At 33.6% G+C, this 21,512-nt stretch overlaps 1 protein-coding gene and 1 pseudogene across 1 annotated transcript; one reads left to right on the top strand and one right to left on the bottom strand.

The window, feature by feature from the left end:
- Positions 1-667: 667 nt before the first annotated feature.
- Positions 668-1,492, bottom strand: LOC123224874 (zinc finger protein ZAT9-like). Its single transcript, XM_044648620.1, has one exon. The coding sequence runs from the start codon at positions 1,490-1,492 to the stop codon at positions 701-703; it is 792 nt and encodes a 263-aa protein (XP_044504555.1). The 3' UTR covers positions 668-700.
- A 7,278-nt stretch (positions 1,493-8,770) lies between these two features.
- LOC123226198 lies at positions 8,771-11,312 on the top strand (annotated as a pseudogene).
- The last annotated feature ends 10,200 nt before the right edge of the window (positions 11,313-21,512 follow it).

A 21,512-nucleotide genomic window follows, 5' to 3' on the forward strand; every position in this document is an offset into this window, starting at 1 on the left:
ACAATACATAATCACCTAGGCATGATTCTAACACATAACAAATATTGTCATCATTTTTTCCAAAATATCATGTTAACATCAATCCATAGGTGAAGAATTATGAGTTACTAGCAACAGTACAAATTTTGTACTATTACATTAACAGAACCAAATAAAAGGTGGAATTTTGAAACGTATAGTTTTTTAAATTTGAGAGTAGAAAAGTTTGTTTAGGCAGAAAAAGGGGTGAAAAATAATCCCTTCTCCCAATTATAAATAATTTGAAAGGAAACATATGGCCTATTGACTTCTTCACCAACTATACAAACTATATATAGGCAGTGATGAGAGGGAGGAGCAGATCTTGTATTTACCCAAACAGATACAGTTTATAATGTATTTTCCCCTATATGCAACAAGGGAACCTCATCATCTTTATTGAGATAATGACAATATTAAAATGTAATTAAATAGGCATGATTCCTGTTATCTCTATTTATAGGTGAAGATTTAATTTGTTTACACAACTGAAGAGCCCATTTTTGACCAACCAATTAAAGAGACCTAAACCCTTTTGTACCATACAGTGGATATCACCAGATTCATAAAGATCATGCGGCCATTGTTAAGAAAAAAGAAAAACTAAACTGCTCATCAAAGTTGCAACAAGAACTTAGTACATGCAAATTTATAAACCCTAAATTTTTTTTGAATAATCTAGCTAAACTTGGCTTACTTCACTATCATCTTCTGGTGCAGGTAAATTAAGATCTAAAAGTTTTTCACCAGATTTAGAAGAAGAAGAACCCTTAGCAGAAACAGTTAAGTAAGCGAAATGAACATTCTTGTGCCCGCCAAGGGCTTGGCCAGACTCAAACACCTTATCACAAATGGGACACTTGAAAGCTCTTGGATCTAATTCTGTAACAACATCTTCATGAGAACCCTTGAGATTAATTTTGATCTTCTTGTGACTTGCTATATGTCCTCCTAATGCTTGATGAGATCGAAACCCTTTCTTGCATGTTTTACACTTGAATATCTTACTTGTGGTCGTACCGTCACTTTCATCATCGCCTATGTATTTATAATGATTCAGTTTTACTTTGTCTTCTTGTGGCCATTTATCTCTTGAAAGCATTAAAAGACACATTGCAATTTCTTCAATAGGAAAATTGTCAGTAACTGAACTTACCGATTCTGGGTCAGCCTCAGATGGGTTTCGACGCCGTTTAGATCTTCGCTTTGTTAAGTTTCTGGATGACTCAGCCTCAGCCTCACCTTCAACATCGGAGAGATCACGGTTGATAGATCTATAGGGTTGTATGAGATCTTTGAATGAGTGAATACTCAAGGAAGAAGACGAAGATGAAGACTTGAGAGTAAAAACAGGAGAAGAGTTAGGTTTTGGAGGAACAGGAAGTTTGGCTAAATGAGATCTCATGTGACCTCCCATGGCTTTGCCATTAGCAAAACTTCTGTTGCAGATCTTGCAGATCCTCTGTGTGTCCATTGATTCAGATCAAACCTACGTTTGAAAAAAAGAGCTATACCTCTCTGTTTCTTTGGCTATATATATATATATATATATATATATATATATATATGAATGAATGAAGAGTCCAAGAGGAGAATGGGAACTCAAGGGGGGAGAATGGGAACTCAAGGGGAGTAGGTAAAAGACATTCGTTCTGTAGAGGCCAGTGAACAGAGGCTTACTGTAACGGGATCCTTGCCAAATAAAATTCAGGACATAAATAATAATAATAGAGAGTGGAAGTGACAAATAGTGGTCAATGTGTATAGTGCACATGCCGGGAATTGGATTTTATTGGAGTGATTTTATTTCCATATTTCCGTTATCTTCCATGTTTGATGACATAAACATCTTGATAAATTCTTCATCTACAAAGTCAATCGTATACATGAAAAGAATTAGTAATCCTATTAGGGTTCTGGAGGCTAAGGGTGAGGAGGTCAGCTTCAACCCTAACACTAACTAGACTAGACAAATGGTCAGGTCAAGTCATGTATGGGCCATATTGAAATAATTGCGGATAAATATGTATGGATTGCAAACGAGTAACTTATACGGATACATATTATAGTGACCCATATTCAATTCTATGGATATGGGTGGACCTATAGGTTACTCATAAAATTTTAGAATTTTTATTTTTAATTTTTTTAATTATAAAATTATGATATATCCTTCAATATTCACGACATGTTTATAGAACATGTGAAACAAAAGAAAAAAAAAGTTTTTTTTCCAGTAAGACAAAAGAAACCGTTTACTGCCTTTATATCATTAGCACAGAAAAATTGAAATGACTCATTTAGACGATGTATGTGATGCAGGAATAATCATACTTATTTTTTAGTTTCTGACTAAACAATTATATATATATATATTCACCTAAATGTTACTAAAATTTTTCCTTAAAATGTGATATGGTGGCCAAATTTGGTATAAAACGATTGGAGAAATAAAGATTACAAGTATTCTTGTGGGTATACATGGACACACTCAATCCGCCCACAAAAGTTTATCACCCACGAATACAAATAATTTATACTTTTTTCTTATAGGTGATTTCTGATAACTCTTCCGTTTGTCAGGTGTAACCCTAATTTCAAATTTTCAGAAATGAGGTTGACAGCAAGGATCCTTGAGAATATACCTACCCCAGCTTAGTACTTGAAAATGCCAAGATTTTTTACTCTTTTTAAGATAGATGATTGATTACAAATAATTGTATATGTTTATTTATTTAATCTATTAAATATGCTATTCATGACATATTAGGTTAACATTTATTAAATAAAGTAACTAATATTTTTCCACCGAAGGTTTTCCTAAAAAACACTTTTTCATCTATAATTAGCATAAATAATATTTTTTTACCTAATATCAAACTTTGTTTTAAAAAAAAACTAATGTATAAGGGTAAAATGATAATTTTACCATCTATTATATAATTTAATAAAAGCAATAGCTTTATATCAATCCAAGCATTTTAAATATGATAATTTTACCCTTAATAAAAACTCACGAAATAATCTTTGAATTTTCTTCGACCCCCTATGTATTGTGAAACTATATATGATCTCAATAGTTATAATATGATATTTACACTCATAATTTATTGTATTATGACCAATTCTTTAGGGGTGTAACTATCACATTTGAAAATATTATAGATAGATTCATATTTCAAAATTTTTTAAAAACCCTTAAATTTTTTTTGAATTGCTCAAAAAGACAAATGTTTTTGAAAATTATAGTTCACCCCCTTATATATGATTTTATGACAAATATATTTCTATCTATAGGAAGACAAAAAGAAATAGGGCTGGATTCGAGCTGAGCCGACTCGAGCTCGAAATCGAGCTCGGCTCGAATGAGCCAGGTATTAACGAGCCCGAACCTGAGCTCGAGCTTCAAGTTTCAGAGAAACTGAGCTCGAGCCCAAATACGAGCTAGAAGCAAGCAACTCGTTATGGCTTGCGAGCCACTGGCTCGGTAAGGATCGCGAGCCACTGGCTCGTTATGGCTCGCGAGCTTATCGGCTCAACTCACTCGCGAGCCGAGCAGCTCGATTCGGCTCGCAAGTCAATTCTTATTTAACAAAAAACGGTGCCCTTTTTGGTTAAATAAAAAGTTCATTCCCTTAACCTTGTTTATTTTTCCAGTCGCATAAAAACTCTCCTCCTCCAAACTCCAAACTCCAGTTCCAGTTCCAGACTAAAGTATAGCCCTTCGCCATCTGAAGTTTTGGCCTACAGCTGCTCTCCAATTCCGTTGACAGGGGTTTCTCAAGCGTTTTTGTTCAAGTCTTCTGACGTGCCAATAAAAGATTCCAACGATCGGGAGTTCTACGGTGAGAAGTTTGACGACGACGGCGACGTGGACGACACAAATATATTTCAGGTTTGTGTTTTTCCATTTTTTCACTTTCAATTTTTTAATTTTTGCCTTAAATTGATTGAACCCTAACTTCGGAATTAGGGTTTCTGAATTGGGGGTTTTTAATTTTTTAATTTTTAATATAAAATTTTATTGTTGAAACTACATTGTTGGTGTTGGATGTAGACGGTTAGGTTATTAACAACAAAATTGTTGGTTGCATGTGTCTTAGAAATGCTTTTCATCAAACCTTAGGTGGGAAGTAGTCATTCAGCCTTAAAAATTTGAGTGTTTGGATTCAGTTGACATGAATTAAATAGGCTAATTGATGTAGCTTATTTTACCAAGTACTTTTTTCAGCTAATTTTCCAGTTGAAATAGTGTACATCATATATATATGCTTGTGTTCTAGAGTTATCCTATTGGTGGTCATCATATATTGGTTTTGATAATGTTTGTATGGTCTTATTATGTTTTGATCTAATCTTGTTGTGGACTGTTGTTTAGAGTTCTTGTTATAACTTCATAGATCTGTTAGTTACTTGAGTAGATCTAAGTTTTTTTTCAGTTGTGGTGTTTCAATGTTTCATGATCTTTGATAATTTGTTCACAATGTTTAGTATATGGATTTGCGTTCAATGTGTAGATCTACTTGTCGGTGTTACTGCTTGCGTTCAATTTGATGTTCATGTATAATTTGATTCCTGAAGTAGATCCAATTTGTTATAATCTGCTACTGAAAGGTCTTATGATATCATTGCAATCTTGTTTGCTACATGTACAAATTTGTTGTGGTTGCTATGTTGTGTCATGCATCATTAAAGATCCATTGTAAGTTAGTGTACTTTTTTTAGGTCTATATTCTAAAGTCTTTGTGTTTGAAGAGAAATCTAATCATTTCACTGTCTGTTGAGGTTAAATGTAGGCTGTAATTTTTTTTGAAGTTGTATCACTTTTGTTTGTTTTCTTTTATGCATGTTAAATTGATTGTGTTTGCTTCCAGTTTATTTTTCTGTTTGATTACTCGTTGTTGGATACCAAATTTGACTAATTTGACGAAGTATGATTCTGGATACTGCTTCAAAGAAAAAAAAGGCTACTTGCATGCTCTATCTCTCTTAATTTGGTTAACCTCCTGTTTCAATACTGTGTAGTGATATGATCCGTGGGTCAATGTGTTGAAAGGAAGAAAACAATGGGGAAAGACTTAGTCGTGAGAGGATAAACTATTTTGGGTTTTAAGCGTTCAACCTTAGGGGTACCTACTCCAACTATGGTGAAAACAAAGACTAATTATGAGCATCCCAAGGTCAGTTTGAGTTTAATTATTAACGTATATTATTACTATAAAATTGTTATGAAATTAATTGTATTAACTAATGCAATGATTATGGTGTTGGTGTTTCAGGTTCGAGAGGCCTTAGCCCACATGGTTATGATATCTAAATTGCCATTTAATTTTGTCGAGCACCCCAACTTCATTAATTTTTGTCACGTTCTGTAACCTCTTTATGAAAAAGTTGGAAGAAAACAAGTAAAAGCTTATTGCTTTAGAGTTTATCAAGCAGAGCATGAAAGATTGAAGAAGACTTTTGAGGAGACTAGAAGGATTAGTATTACTATTGATCTTTGGAAGTCAGATCATCAAAATATTGAGTATATGGTACTCACGACACATTGGGTGGACCAGTTGTGTTCCTTAAATAAACAAATTATAAATTTTGTGCACCTACCTCCACCTAAAGAGGAATAGACATTGCAGCAGCAATTTTTGACTGTCTAAAAGGTCAGGGATTAATTTGCGAAAATTTTGCGAAAAAATTTTGACTATCTAAAAGCTAGTGAGGCAAGGCAAAAAAATTTTGCGAAAATTGCTATGCAGTGTGGAATAAAAGAGAGGAAGCTAGTTTTGGATTGTGCTACACGATGGAATAGTACATACAAAATGCTAATGACAATACTACAGTTCAGAGAGGTCTTTCTTCAGTTTATGTTTGTTGAGTCAAGCTATATATATTGCCCGACAAGGAAAGAGTGAGAGAGATTAGAGGTCGTTTGTGACTTTTTGGAAATATTTGTTGATATAACAAAATTAATTTCTGGGTCGCAGTATACAACTGTAAATAGGTATTTTTAAGAAGTGTTTAGGATAAAAGAGGTCTTGAAAGAGCGAGAATTTGATGAAGATTATTCTATATCAATGATGGTGCAAGCAATGTCAGAAAAATTTGACAAATATTGGGGTGAGGTGAATTTCCTTATGGCGATTGCTAGCATCATGGATCCCAGGTAATTAATTTACAATTGATTGAGTTTATTATCATATATATGTATATAAAGAACATGTTTCTAACTAATTAGTTTGCTTGTGATGATTTTAGGATAAAGTTTCTTATGATTACTTTGACATTTCCCACTTTATATGGTGAAGAAAATGCCCCTGTAGAGATAGAAAATGTCAAAAGGGCGTTAGAAAAAATTATACGAAGAATACATTGACATGTTGTCATCAAGAAATTCATCAACCATATTTACACATCCACAACATTAGCCAAAGACCCAACAAGCACCATCAAGTACATCAGGTACATTAGATCATTGTCATTAAATGAAACTTTATAACATATCATAAGCTCTAACATTTAATTTGTAGGTAAATCATCAAACTCTCGATATTTAGAGACTAGACATTATGGTCCTGGATATAGTTGGATGCGTTTGAAGGATCATAAGGAGAAAACATACTCAGAAGAAACCAAAAAGTCTGAGTTAGAAATGTATTTGGATGAACGTTGTGTTGAGATACCTAATGATGTCAACTCAGGCGACTTTAATGTGCTTCACTGGTGGAGAGACAATCAATATAAGTATAAAGTGCTTTCACAAATAGCAGTCGATATCTTAGCAATTCTTATTACAACAGTGGCTTCAGAGAGTGCATTTAGTGTGGGTAATAGAGTGATTGACATGTACAGGTCAACTCTATGGCCAGAAACAGTCAACATGCTTATGTGTGGAGCTGATTGGATGAGAACACGTTATAATATGAAGAAACAAGATGAGGTAGTCAATAACTTATCACAATTGTATGATCTTTAAATTGATTTTTCATTTAACTGTTAGCAGTATGATTAATAGTTTTCATTAATTTTTAATTTTTTGAAGATTGAAGTTGAAAACGAGATTGCTAAGATTATCTTGCCAAATAAATAAAGATATAGAGTGGATCTCTTACATTCATTGATGGAGGTGAATTTGTTGCTTTATGGCATGATTTAGAGTGGTAATTCTTTTTTCCATCAAATTCCTTTTGTTCATCTGTCACTCTGTCAACTAATTTGCTAATAAAAATTGTTCAATTACCCCTTACCAGAAAGCTTATTCTCTGTTGATTTCAGGAAGCTTCTTTCATGGGCATGGTTAACTTGCTTATTCTTTATTCCAGAAATGGCTGTGAAATCAGCAACAAATATATTTCAGGTGATCCCTATCTATCCCTGAATTCTTAATGTTATATGAGTTAGGGTAAAATCAAAAAAAATTTATATGTGGAAAGAAATTTTTATGTTATTAAAGTTTGGGTAGGAAAGAAATATTTACTGGCAAAAACTTTCTTTGAACTTGAATTCGGGAATCCCGTTCTGCCTCAACCATAAGCTGATTGTGAAACAGGCTCCTTGGGGTTCATAACTGACCCATATACGACAATCACAACACTGCTAGCTGGGTTCATTCGCAATATGGCCAACACATTCTTTTTCGCTGGGTTGCAGCTACAAGGGATTCTTCAAATTTGTTGGCGCATGAGGCTGCATTTGCTTTGGGTCAAATGCAAGATGCTGAAGCTATCCCTGCTTTGGAAGCAGTTTTGAATGATTTTTCTTTGCATCCGATTGTTCGTCATGAGGCAAGTTACCATCGTTCCTTTCTCCTTTCTGTTTTTCTTCTTTATTTATTTTGGTTACTATTGTTGTTTACATTATTTATAATGTTAATATTAGGCAGCAGAAGCTCTGGGTGCAATTGATTTATTTATAATGTTAAAGAGCCACATTTGTATTCATACTCCTGGTTTTCGTTTAAGAAGTTTATTTAGGTCATGAACCTTTGTGATTTTGGGAATCCAAAATAACAAATGTACCGGGAAACTTGTTAATGCATAGACAATACATTGGTCTGTTTACATCTACTTTGTTTACATAAGCTGCATGTGCTACACATATGTTTATCCTCCTCCACCTTATGGAAATGTTACGACCATTATTGTCAGTAATTGTTCTTTTTCTCTTTTGGTTTCTATTTCCTTCTTTTCTATCCAGCCATATTACCAAACATTCTTTATTTTCTTCAAAGAGGCTGTCTTTGGCTTTTTTTTTTTTTCTTCTTTTTTGTAAACCTTTTGTGGTGATGGAATCTAGGGTTTGGCTGTTTCAACCAAAATATAAAATATATCAAAATTTTGAAGCTTTACAAATTATGACTGGGTAAATAGGTGAGAATAGTCTGGCCTTGAAGATTCTTCTTTCTTAAATGTGATTACAGATATCTCAAATTATTTGCCTGCATAAATGTGCTATCCAGTTACATGTTATCAGTGAGTTTTTCGTTTTGGTGGACACAGTTGTCACTTAGATTAATCTTGGCATGGCATGGGTAGCTTTGATTTATATACCTCTAGTTATATAACCTGATTGTGTTGCAGATATGCATATCCTCCCCCAGATGGAAATATCCTGACCAATATTGTAAATGCCCTTATTGCTGTTCCTCGCTTCTATACTCGGGTTACTCCCCCAAATTTTCTTTCTTAATGTCATGTGGTTATTATTTGATGTGGACTTCATACTCATCCATTTGGCCTTTCTTTTCTTTTGTAGGTGTTGCACTTGATGAACAAAATGAACATTCCAGCTCCATTTCGTCTGGCTCTGCCCACACCACTGCTTCCGCCTTCAGTACCTGCACCTCCTCCTGTAGCAGATCTGTCAAGCAGTGAGTAAAAAATGGAGTCCTCATATGAGGTAACCTCTAGCTGCTAAATATCGCATAATTTTATAAAATGTCATTCCTTCCGATTTTGGACATTTTTAGTGAGGAAACAGATCAACATTTTGTTTTCTTTTATTTGAAAAGTACTAGTGATGGGTTTGCAAGTTGTCATGCATGCTGTTTGCCATATCTTGTCAATAGATCAGGGTTTTAATTCACTTTCACTCCTACACCAATATTCTATCTTCACACAAGTTCCTAAATTTGATTGATACTTAGTGTTTTATGAATACAATTTCATAGGAAAAATGTGATTCATTGGGGGATGTAAAAACAGCAAAATCTGGAAGAAAGCGTGCCAAGCGAGAATCTATTGTTGGCCCTGCAATTGATAAGGAAGTGGCTCATGAGGCTGTTGGAGTGAAACCAGCTACCTTAATCCCAAAAGAGATCCCAGTGATAAAAAAGAAGAACCCTGTATTACAGGTTTGTTCTTATCCTATATAATTTATTGTGCGATGAATTTTCCTCTGTCGGACTACTTTATAGTTCTTTCTTTTTCTTTCACAGATTAAAATTGCCCCCAAAGTAATTCAGAGTCAACATAGAGATGATAGCATTACTGAGGAATTGGAGGAGCACATCGAAGTGGATTCTGACAATAGACCTTTTGCGACCCCAGAAAAGGTGGAGAGGGGGAAGTTGCCTCCAGAGGAATTTTTATCACTTCCAATGTTCAAGGTATCAGAATTTTATACAAGTAAATTTTAGTGGTGAAACCAATTGAATATGCAGTGATTACAAACAAATTAACTTGTCAATCAATTATAATCTCATTCGTTTAGATATGTTATTTGATGCTTCAAAGATTATTAGCATGAGTGATGCATACCTGTGATATTTTAAAAAAAAAATAAATATGAAAGAGGCTTTCATGGTCTTTCTTCTGTGGTCTGGCAGGACTTTTCCTTGACCCTAGCACTATTTACATTATTTGTTAATAGATCTGAAGATCAATTATTGCACATCTGATGCAATTCACAAATCTGAGATTCAGTTAACATGCATAATTTATGGCCATAGAATAATTAGCCATTTGAACTTTGCAGAACTACACTGCTGGGAATCCTGCATCCGTGTTATACATAAAGAACTTGGCAAAAGGTGTTGTTCCCGATGACTTTTACTTTATATTTGGTGAGTGCACAAATCTTGATGCTTACTGTGTCCTAATGGTAGCCTTCTTTTAGTGATGCGATCTTTGTAACAAATATAATTTGTACAATTACATTATGATCATATCCCCTTGAAATGTTCAGTGTTAAATCCCTTTGGTGCTTGAACTCTATGCTTCTGTACTTTAATTTTTATTGTTATAGCAAAGGTTTTTTGGGCTTATTAATTTATTGCTTTCATTGTGCTGTACGGTCACTATTTGGAACCATTGATGCAGCTAAGTCTGGTCTTAGTGTAAAGCTAATGCAGGTGAGTTGTATTGTGTATGTACACATATATAAGTTTCATGTATAAATTCATTTATGGAAATTGCATTGAAAAATATTCATTTAGAAATTACATAAGGATCTAGGTTGCCATAGTGATTTCTTGTTGCTGTATTGAGGGGGAACTGTGAACGTCATCCAAAGGTTTAAGTTTATTTGTAGAGCAACAATATGACTGGACTGTTATCAGGTGTAGATGTGTATTTGATTTGCTGATCATGTTAATTTGTTGTACCATATCTTTCTTTTTTTTTTTTAAAACTGTTATGATCATGCTGAGCTAGAAAGTCTCCAGGCCAGTTTTTATATTGGTCCGGAGACAGGTTAGAAGAGCAGACTAAAGTGTCTAACACTACATCAATTGTAGGAGGGAAGAATGAGGGGCCAAGCCTTTGTGACATTTCCATCAGTTGAACTTGCCCATCGTGCTTTGGTATGTTTTTCACATGATGCAATTTCATATCCAATTTTTTAATCCCTATAAATGTTTGCTTGGCCATATGGCATACATGGCATGAAGTCTTGCTCAAATAGTCTATTATACAACTTTTGTGCTGATTGATGAACTATGACTTATACTTTGAATGCTGTAAATGATTTGTTACGGAATCTAACTTTTGAGCTATGATCCTAATGTTCTCTTGCAGAATCTAGTGAATGGATACGTTTTCAAAGGCAAACCAATAATCATCCAGTTTGGGCGGAATCCTGCTTCTTCAAAAGCAAATTGATTGAACATTTCCGCATGAACAGGAGGAAGCTCTTTATGCTGCCCTGTCATCGTTGGTTCTATATTAACTATTCATTCTCATATTCCTAATAAAGCTGGACTTCAAATCCATCAAACTTTGGTTTTTTAAGTTTCTTAGTGACTGGTGCTCCTTCATTGACTTAATTAATACATGAAAAATTTTCTGTTGATCTTGGAGAATTGATACAAGTTGTGATTTATGTCAATATAATTAACTTGGTTCTGTTAGCCTTATTGATGAGCAAACAGAAGTTGAAAAATTAATTCTTTCTGCTCAATGTAGGTAATTGCATCATATGAAAGATGACAAGTCTTTCTACTCAGGCAGAAGCATATTGTTATGGCATTCGCAGCTCTTAACAAGATTGCTCTCTGATCATGCTCTGACACAACTATCAATGACAATATATTACTTAGTAATAAATTAAAACTAAAAAAAAAAAATTACCTAGGACCCTACGTCTCCTTACCCCCTAATTCCCTAAAATAGGAAAAAAACAAATATAATTTTTTTATTTGGATTTAAATCTGCATCAAGCACTTACCCAAAAAGAAAGAAAAAAAGGAAAATCAAAAGCACAGGAAGCCGTTTGTTTTTTTACATTGCTTCTCCGTTTGGGTTTATTTTTTAATAAACACATTTCAGTATTTTCTCTTCTCTCTCAAAATATATAAATAGATTGATTTACAAACAATGAAAATGTATTAAACAATATTGAAACGAAAATAATATTTTTAAATTTTGAAACTGTGATCTTGTGAACAAGCTCGTTAGGCTTGGCTCGAAAGCTCGGCTTGTAAGCTCGTCTCAAAAGCTCGACTTGCAAGCTAAGATCGATGGCTCGGCTCTTTAAGCATTATCAATCCTAGCTCGATATCTTAGCTCGATGATTGGCTTGAATTTCAGCTCGTTAAAAAGGCTCGCGAATAGCTCGGATCAGTATGTGTTACGACCCAGGCTCGTTAAAGGCTCGCAAGCTCGAATACGAGCTACATTTTTGTTAAGCTCGACGAGCTCAAGCCACGGCTCTGCTCGAGTGAACAGTAATCGAGCTAAAACCGAGTTTGCCTATGTTCGAGCTCGACTCGACTCGAATCCACCCCTAGAAAGAAAGGGTGAGGATGAAAGAAATGGAAATAAGAGGCTTATATAATTTGGATATTTAAAATGTTATTTTTAATTTTTATTAATTTGAGGTTATATGATAATTTTGAAAAATAAAATAGTAGAGTTAAAACAGGAATTTTACTTTCTAATATTATTGTTTCATTAACATAATTTAATTTTGAGTAGAAAAATGTTTATATGCCAACTAAGGGTGAAAAAACATTTTAAGACCAAACCATGGGTGGAAAAATGTAAATTAACCTATTAAATATGCATTGTATTTACGTCTTCTTTAATTTTTAAAATCTCCCTTTTAATTTTGTACTTATAATTATTTATTTGTTTATTTGTTAATTTCTCACGTGTTCATCTAAAGTTCAGCCACAACTTAAGCTCAGCTTGATGTAAGGCCCAATTGTTTATTGAGTTGGGATGGTCCACCTTGATGTCAAATCCCGTTGCTTATTGATGAAGCTTGCTTGCATAAATTTACATAAACTCTAACACTCAAAGACATATTTGTGCAAGGTGTATTATGGTTTCGAATAGGTATCTAATGTGTACAACAATGAGTGTGGAAATTGTATATGGAGAATTCATTTATCTATTCACATAATATTTGAAATAATGAAAAGACATTCAAATTGAGTTTGAAAAGTTTTTCCTAAGCCTATTTAAGGTTGAATGACTATGGTTGCCTTTCGTCTTGCCTTGCCTATGTCGAACCAAATTGTTGACCCCTTAGTGTCGTTGAACAAAAACATTGACTTTTTATTGCGTTGCCCTCACCCATAACACCATACCAACTAGCCTTAGTTGGATCTTTTCAGTATATACTCAAAACTCAAAATGCATACAAAAAGGTGTATTGAATGACTTCATTCATAACTACTGAAAATAAATGTTGTGTCTAAAATCCATACTCAATAAACACTTGTGCATAAACATCAACAATTTTTGAAATGTCATAAAATAAATACAGGGACTCATAAAATTTGAAATGATGATAATGCCCTCTACCTTATGCAACGAACTGAGTCAGACTGTTGGCTCTCCTACATGCACCACTATTCACCTCTGTCTGTAAAACTATAAAAAAGAATTATGTGAATGAAAAATATTCAGTAAGTAGGTGAGTTCTCAACATCTTGCACATAACATAATTTAAATCCTTGTGTTTCATCACTAAATCTAAATATGGTTAAAGTAGATGTCTTTCGATATCCTCTTATGCTAATCCATCTATTTTTGACACCCTTGTGCCCTAAATACATAGGTATTGTTACATAGACTAATAAGGCCTAAGCTAAACTCAACATATCTGAGACCTTCATGAAAGTAATCAATAACCCAGGTCTTCTCTAACTATTGTGTCTCACACATATGCTAGTTAAACTCTTGGGATAACTAGTTGTGATGCCCTGATCACATAGGACAATTAGTCATAATCCTTCTCTTATCACATATGCATAGCCACAGGACAACTTAACTGTGTTAACATCTTTGGATGACCCTTACTATAGTCACAGATGCGATGCATCCCATTGATTATGTGAAGTACTAACTATATTGCCACTATCCCTTACTATGCATACCTGAACTAAATATAAGTGGCTAATATGCTTTAGCACCGAGTGTATGATGTATCTCATAAGTACCTATCTTATAATATTCATAACAAAACCCTAAGGGTATTAATGCCTATTCTAAAAATTTCAATGTTGAACCGAGTTGAAATTGAAGATATTATTTTTATTGGGCCAAAACATATATGAAGTATTTATAAACTATTTTTCACCTAAGTTTTAGAGTTTTTTGGTTCGGCCTCCTTAATTATGAGAAAAAAAAGTTAAGAGAAAAGAAAGGCAAAATTGGCACTCAAGAGAAGCAAGAAATGAAAGCCAAAGAAAAGAAGAAGAATAAGAAGAAAGAAGAAAACTTTGTGCCAGATTTTCAGTGTGCGTCTAGGGGAGATTTTCATTTTCTCTCAATTTCATTGTTAGATCGCTTTAATTTTTAAATTTTTGGTAAAAAACTCATTGTTCTTTATTCTAAATAGTGGGATCATGTTTTTTTTCTCCAATAACTAGTTATCCGTGTTGTAATATGGTTGTAAATTCAGGCAAGTGGTATAAACTTCTTCCCTTAATTTATTGCAACTTGGTTGGATTTTCTTGGTTGTTTGATATAATCTCCTTGTTAGTTTGTTATCCTTAAATCTTGGATGAGTTATTGAATGTTTCTTGGTTGGAATTCTAGAAAGTTTCCAAGTGATGCAAATAAAGTACATTCTTGAACCTAGAATGTGTTGGTGCAATATGATTGTTTTAGATTGAGTTTGGCATACATGAAGGCCTATTGTGAAGAAGCACTATAAGTTGTAATTTGTAGTTTCCAATCCAAAAACTGGCAAAGAAATAGATTCTTAGAAAATCTTACATCATTTTACCAAGGTTTGCATGCACGTGATGTATATATTAGAACGATTTGCATGGAGAAGTTGGTTAGTGTATGTTGTGAGAACTTTTTGGCAAAATTTTTCATGGTGTAGTTGAGGGTATGTGACATGTTTGGAGCTGGTTTATTGGCTAGAAAAATTTAGGGAGCATGGCCTAAGTTTAGGCTAGAAAATTTAGTTTCCCAAGGACATTAATATGCTCTTGAAAGATACTCCATGAGATAACTTCAAACGTTTTAGATATGAGATGTTCATTTTAGGGTGCGTTTGGTTAAGGGTTTTTAAGATTACCTTGGTAATCTATCTTTTATTCCCTTATTTGGTTTGTCAGTAATAAAAAATTACAGTAATCTTTTATTACCAATGCTGACGTGACAGGTAATATAGGTGGTAATCTGATTATCACTTTCACCCTAGGTATTTAAAGATTACTAGGGTAATCTTGAGTTTATTATAAAAAAATTATTATTTATTAATTTTTTGAGATAAAAATAAATTTATTTTTAATTAATATGATAAATAATATAAAAAATATTTAAAAATAATTATATTCAAGGGCATTTAAGTAAAATAATTTACTAGTAATCTTTTATTATCTTTAACCAAACACAATAATTATTTATACCTATCAAATTTTATCAAACATAGTAATCATTTATACCCAGTAATCTTCTAAGTAATCTATCTTCAAGGTAATTTTTCTATTTTAGTAATCAAACATTACCCAAACCAAACGCCCTCTTAAAGTTTTAGGGCAAGTAAATGTTTGGTGTGGGATGAACATATATTTTTTGTAATAATTAGTGAACGAGGGAAAATGCACCTAATGTCATTTGAAGTAGGCTAAATTACCCTTTTACCCTTAAGCTAAGTGAATGATAAGGATTTAAACTAGAAAAGTCTAAGAAAGAAGGAAAAAATGGTAGTTAGCCAATTAAAAGGTGTCTGACTATTTGGAAGATGGCACCAAACCTTGTTTGAGTTTAATTTACGTTGAAAAATGTAAAAGTTTAGAAAAGAGATGTATACCTAGATAACCACTAGTTGTGTGCATAAGTGGCTATTTATATGAACGTAATAGGGCTACATGAGAGATAAATACCATAAGATGCATCATGCGTTCAATGCTAATCCTAATTAGTAAATATGGGAATGGGAAAGGAACGGTACATGAATTATACGAGTTTAATATGATGAATAATGAAAAATATATTTGTAAAAAAAGTTCTTAAAATTTGCATACAGGAAAAGTATGAAACGTGTATATACGAGTTTAATACGACACATTATCAATAATACATTTAAAAAAATACAGCAATATCATAATAATTTCAGTACTTTTTACGAATCTCTTATTAAAAATCAATATAACAATTCTAATATAAAATATTTAATTAACTATTAAACCTAATATAACATAATATATAATCAAAAATTTTTGTATAATAAATAACGTATCAATCAGTTGGGAAAAACGAACAAATTAATCAGCTTGAATTGTAGACTTTAAATCAGAGTGAATCTTTATAAAGGTCATAAGAGAAAAAAAACACAAAATTAAAGCTGAGAATTAAGAAAGAAATGTTGTTAATTTTTTTTTCCCTTTTTGTTCCTCCTCCTTTTGCGTAGCCTAGGGGTAAAATGGTCTTTTTAAATTTTTTAGTGCCTACATGGACATGTATTGAAGTTACACTCCCATGTTTCTCTAATTAAACATGTTGACCACTTTTGAAAAGTCACACACGATCGTGTCCTATACCACATGGTTGTATACGTCTCTCAGCAGGTGAATACACCAAAAACGGAATGTTTTATTTTATACAAGGGATACATGAGCATGTGGGTTACCCCACAAGGTCATGTATCACAGTCTATATTTCATTTCCTATGGGTTTCTACATATTTCAACAAACTTCTGGCAATTTAAACATACATCAACATACAAAATGTGTTTCTAAGCATCTTAGACAAATTTTGATCAGTCAAAACATATATATAAGTCACCTAACATCATGAATCAGAACTGAAATTATCTCAAACCTTTAATACCACTCAAAAAACATGTTCATAGCAATGTCAACGTAATCTATCATCATACAAACATATATAATCATCCAATAATCATCATGGAATCAGAAACCATTCTAACACCGTAATTTCTAAGCACAAAACATAAACTCATCCAAACCATACTTAGTTTAGCCAAGGGAAACACCGACTTACTTGTTTTCTGAAGAATGCATTACTATTCATGTGGCTGTGACTTTTCCAAGGATCGACATCTTATTTTCAGTGTCTTAAGTCTCAACACTCTTTCTATCTTTTGGATTATATGGTTGGAGTATGAAAAGGATAAAAAAAAATTAGGTTAAACACTCATTTTTATTTTGCTTGTCGATCACAATATACAGACGTGTGTTGTGTCACCTAACTATGACATCATCTAATGTTATTGCGATTCTTATCTTATCTTGAATTCAAATTTTACTAACGATGCACAACTGTGTATATCAACATACAAAGGTATGTATCCCTTTGGAAACTCATTAATAAGCTTAATTCAATGTTAGAGAAAAGACTAAAATACCTTTAAGCTTATCTGTGGGTGTTGCAGAAGTCTCGTAACTATACATATGTGGTAAGAGAGGGACTGCGATTGGTTCCCCATGTGACCAAAGTATCATCATAGTTAGTTAGCCTAACAATTTGATCAATATGTGCACAAGACATAACATGTAAATTAGTGGACACACGAGATGTCAAGTGTTTTCACGAGGCCTCAAATGTGTAGAGTTTAGCTTAGGTCTCCTTAAACTATATAAGATGGCCTATGTTTAGGGCATAAGGTGTAACACCTATAGGTACATCTCAAGGGTAAGATAGTCTTTTTAATGAGTTGGCATGATTTAAAAGTCAAAGTATGCATTTTAGGTGGCATACGACCATGTATAAGGAGGCTATGGTCGTTAGGGCTGGATCTGAGCCGAGCTTGGCTCGGTTCGGCTCAGTTCGAGCCGGAAAAGAGCCGAGCTCGCTCGAGTTGACTCGGTAGATTTTTTTAAAAAATTTTTTATACAAAACGACATCGTTTTGATTAATATATATTAAAAACGATGTCGTTTTGATAAGAAAAAATGAGCCAAGTCGAGCCAAAATGAGTCGAGTCGAACACGAGCCCGAAACGAGCCGAGCCGAGCTGAGCTTGAGTCGAGCTCGAGTCACTCATATATGAATCGAGTCGAGCTCGAGTTGCTCATATATGAACCGAGCCGAGCTCGAGCTGGTTGCGAGTCGAGCTCGATTCGGCTCGAATCCAACCCTAATGGTCGTGTGTTGTTGCCAAATCAATTAAGAAAGTTGATTTTCAGCGAGATTTAAAATTTAAGTGACACACACCTATGTGCCTTAATACACAATCATGTGTTTGGTGCAAAGAATCAGTTTATGTAAGACATATCACTGTGATTTTGGGATCATTATTTTCATAATCCCTAATTGTTCAAAAACCTTAAAAAATAAAGTGAAGGAGAGAACTTGACATTTTGGCATTCATGTGATAGTTTCAATGACCAAGTTTCGACGACATGGAGAGAAAGATCCCTGAGAGAAAGAGGCATTGCTATCTTTGTGAAATAAGGTAAGTAGGACTTGCCCTTTCTGTTTTAATGAGTGTTGTGATTATTTGATGATTAAGTATTATTATTTATGCCAAAATCAACTTGAATATGATTATTTGATTGGTTGTGGTGACAAAGAATTTGGTTTGGAGTGATTTTTATGCCAAGAATGTTATGGACTAAGTTATATGTGTATAGTTGATGATGCCATTGTTGATCATGCATGAGCAATGTTGTGGCTGGAAATATATGATGATAACAATAAATTCTTGATTAATGTTCATGCTTGTTAACTTGAAATTGGGATTGCATTGTGTGGTCTTCTTATTAAAGAAAGATTCTTGGCATGATAAACCCTTGATAAGTTTATGGTCAGTTTTCAAATCTGTTTGATACTGATTTATGTTATGAAGTGTTGATAATCTAGTTAGAAGGAATTATGAATGAGTTTTGATGTTTTGGTATGCTTGGAAACTGAAGGAAATCTATAAAAACCAAGTTAGGGTGTGTTTCAGGCTTCTCTTTCAAGTTATGGAGTCGATACATGGTCATGTGATATGGGACACATGCCCACGTACATGGCCTCAAGGATTTGGGATCTGTTTTTTGACATTCTGAAGGTTGTTGGATGTCGTCAATGAGTTAGCAATCATCGAAGATACGTAAACACTTGTGCATAATTTTAGCACGACTGAATAAAGGGTGAATTGACTAAATTACCCTTCCAAAGAAATATAGTGGTGACGAGTTTTAAGAGGAATAATGAAGTAATAGTTGAATGATACATGACCATCTTAAAAGGAGATGCATGCCCATGTTTCTATGAGTAGTGATACATAAGGAGGAACCATGAGGAGTTAGCCATGTATGAGTAATATTTGGACACACCCCCCTGTGCAAGCATACACACGCTTATGTGTATGAGGTAGATAGAGAAAATGACTTAGGGAACTAGGCTAAAAAGGTAAAGGTTATGCCAGGAGGTAGACTAAACATTCTGGGTACACAATAGTACCTCTCGTGCCTATGAGCTAAGATATAAAGTGGCACGAGCTAATAGTTAATGGAAGCAAAAGTGAGCCAAAGTTAGCTAGGGCTCGTTATACAAGCATACTAGATATCTTAGGATCGTTATGAGGAGGCACCATGAGTACATGTTCTCAACATAGCCTATAGTAGGGCTAGTTTGAAGTAGGACATTGGACCTGTAGTAAGGTAATTACTTGGAATAGAGCCTGGTCACCTTATAGATATTGGGAAACAAGAGATAACTCACATGGTTAGGGTGTCAAATCCCTATATTTGATCCAGACTAATTGAGCTAGTATACAACTACAACATAGCTTCTAGATTCATATGCTTCCATTGAACTTAGTAGAGTCATGCTAGATGGGAATCTAGGGGAGTGGTTCCTTAGTGACCAAATAAGACATAGTTAGACTTGAGAGTTATGATATACAACATAGTTAGCCCTAGAGAATAGTATAAGAACTAGATTGTATCCAGACCCATCATCGTTCAGTAGGGAGTTTGATGTGAACTCCAGATTATGGAGTTTTGAAGGTCAAGATTGAGGGTATTTTAGGGATTATAGTTTAAGTGATCATGATAACTACGGTACAAGTGAGGTTAGACAGTGTAGAGCTTCGAGGGCATTTAAATAGTTTTGTAGTTTTCTCGTTTGTTTCCAATTTTATCTTTCATTTAATGTATTAAACTATGTATTTTGAGTTTTAGTTTATGATTGACACCTTTGATGCTTTTGAGATAGTTTTTTTTTTTTTTTTATAAAGGGTATTTTTAAAATTTTACCAGTTTTTCAAAACTGAAGTTTTATTTAGTTTCAATGAATTTACCATATGATATATTAAATGCTTGTTCCAATATTTGGTGACATTTTTCTCTAGAAGACAGTACTTTTAGAAGGGGTGTTACACAATGGTGCCAAGTTGTGACCACATAGATTCTTTAGCAATGGAACACCAATTTCAGTTATATTTTGCTAGGTTTCGAGAGGTCATCTACTTATTGAATGTTTTTCATTCACGCAATCCTATTATGTGGTTTGATAGGTTGAGGTGAGTAGTGAGACATATGAAGGAGCCAAAGGTTAGCTCAATTTGTTGACTGCTCAATTTGTTGAATGAGTCAGACGGGCAAGATTATCATTTTCATATTTTATGAATTAGACATTTTATTTTTAACAATTGCTTGTGTTATACACTTATTTTGGGGATTGAGTTATTTTTCAAGCACAATATTTTTTATTGATGACAGATTTATATTTACGAAGTTTTACTATGACTATTTGTAAGTTACTAACTTTTATTTATTACACCTTTTTACATGTGCATGCTTCTATTTCACTGTCATGTTAAGAAGTTAAGGTTTGCATGTCTCTTCAGATTATATTTCATGTAAGGATATATATATCTGGAGAAAGACGTTATATATCTTTCATATGACTCTATTGCTTTCATATATAACACTACTTACACATAAACTTAGTGGCTATTTAGGTGTACATTACTTTTCTTAACTTTCTCTTTTTTTGACTTAGTTAGGGTCTATCATCTTTTACAAAATAGGGCATATTTACTATAGCTAGCTATCTTATCTTGTACTCATTAAGGATTTCTTTACTTTTTCCCTTGTTTGCCAAATAGTTCTTTTACTTAAGTTACATGGGGTGTCCTTTAGGCCTACTGCCCATGCCTTTCAATCAGCTTAGGCATAAGCGTCCCTCTAGCTATTGACAAACAATCAACCTTGCACTGACCAACGCCATTAAATATTACCATTCATAGTTGTCCCTTTCTCCTAACACGAGCATCTCCTTTTGGGAAAATCATAGATCAACATGTGTCTCATATCAAACGACCATATGTAATTTAACCTTGGGATAAGTGTGCTTGGAGCATGAATAATTTTCCTTCTACTAAAAGAATACATGGGTGTGTATGTTTGCTTACACGACCCTTTATCGTAATCTAGAAATTGCATCGTACTGGTTTCTACAAATTCCAACACAACAAGGTATTGTAATTACTTCAACACAATACATAATCACCCTAGGCATGATTCTAACACATAATAAAAGATATCATCATCATTTTTTCTGGATTATCATGTTAACATCAATCCAAAGGTTAAGAATTATGAGTTACTAGCAACAGTGCCAATTTTGTAATATTACAT

Source organism: Mangifera indica, chromosome 9, assembly GCF_011075055.1.
Source record: "Mangifera indica cultivar Alphonso chromosome 9, CATAS_Mindica_2.1, whole genome shotgun sequence".
NCBI classification, from domain to species: domain Eukaryota; kingdom Viridiplantae; phylum Streptophyta; class Magnoliopsida; order Sapindales; family Anacardiaceae; genus Mangifera; species Mangifera indica.

Coding starts and splice junctions, on each gene's coding strand:
- LOC123224874 (XM_044648620.1), bottom strand. CDS start 1,492: ATGGACACACAGAGGATCTGCAAGATCTGCAACAGAAGTTTTGCTAAT.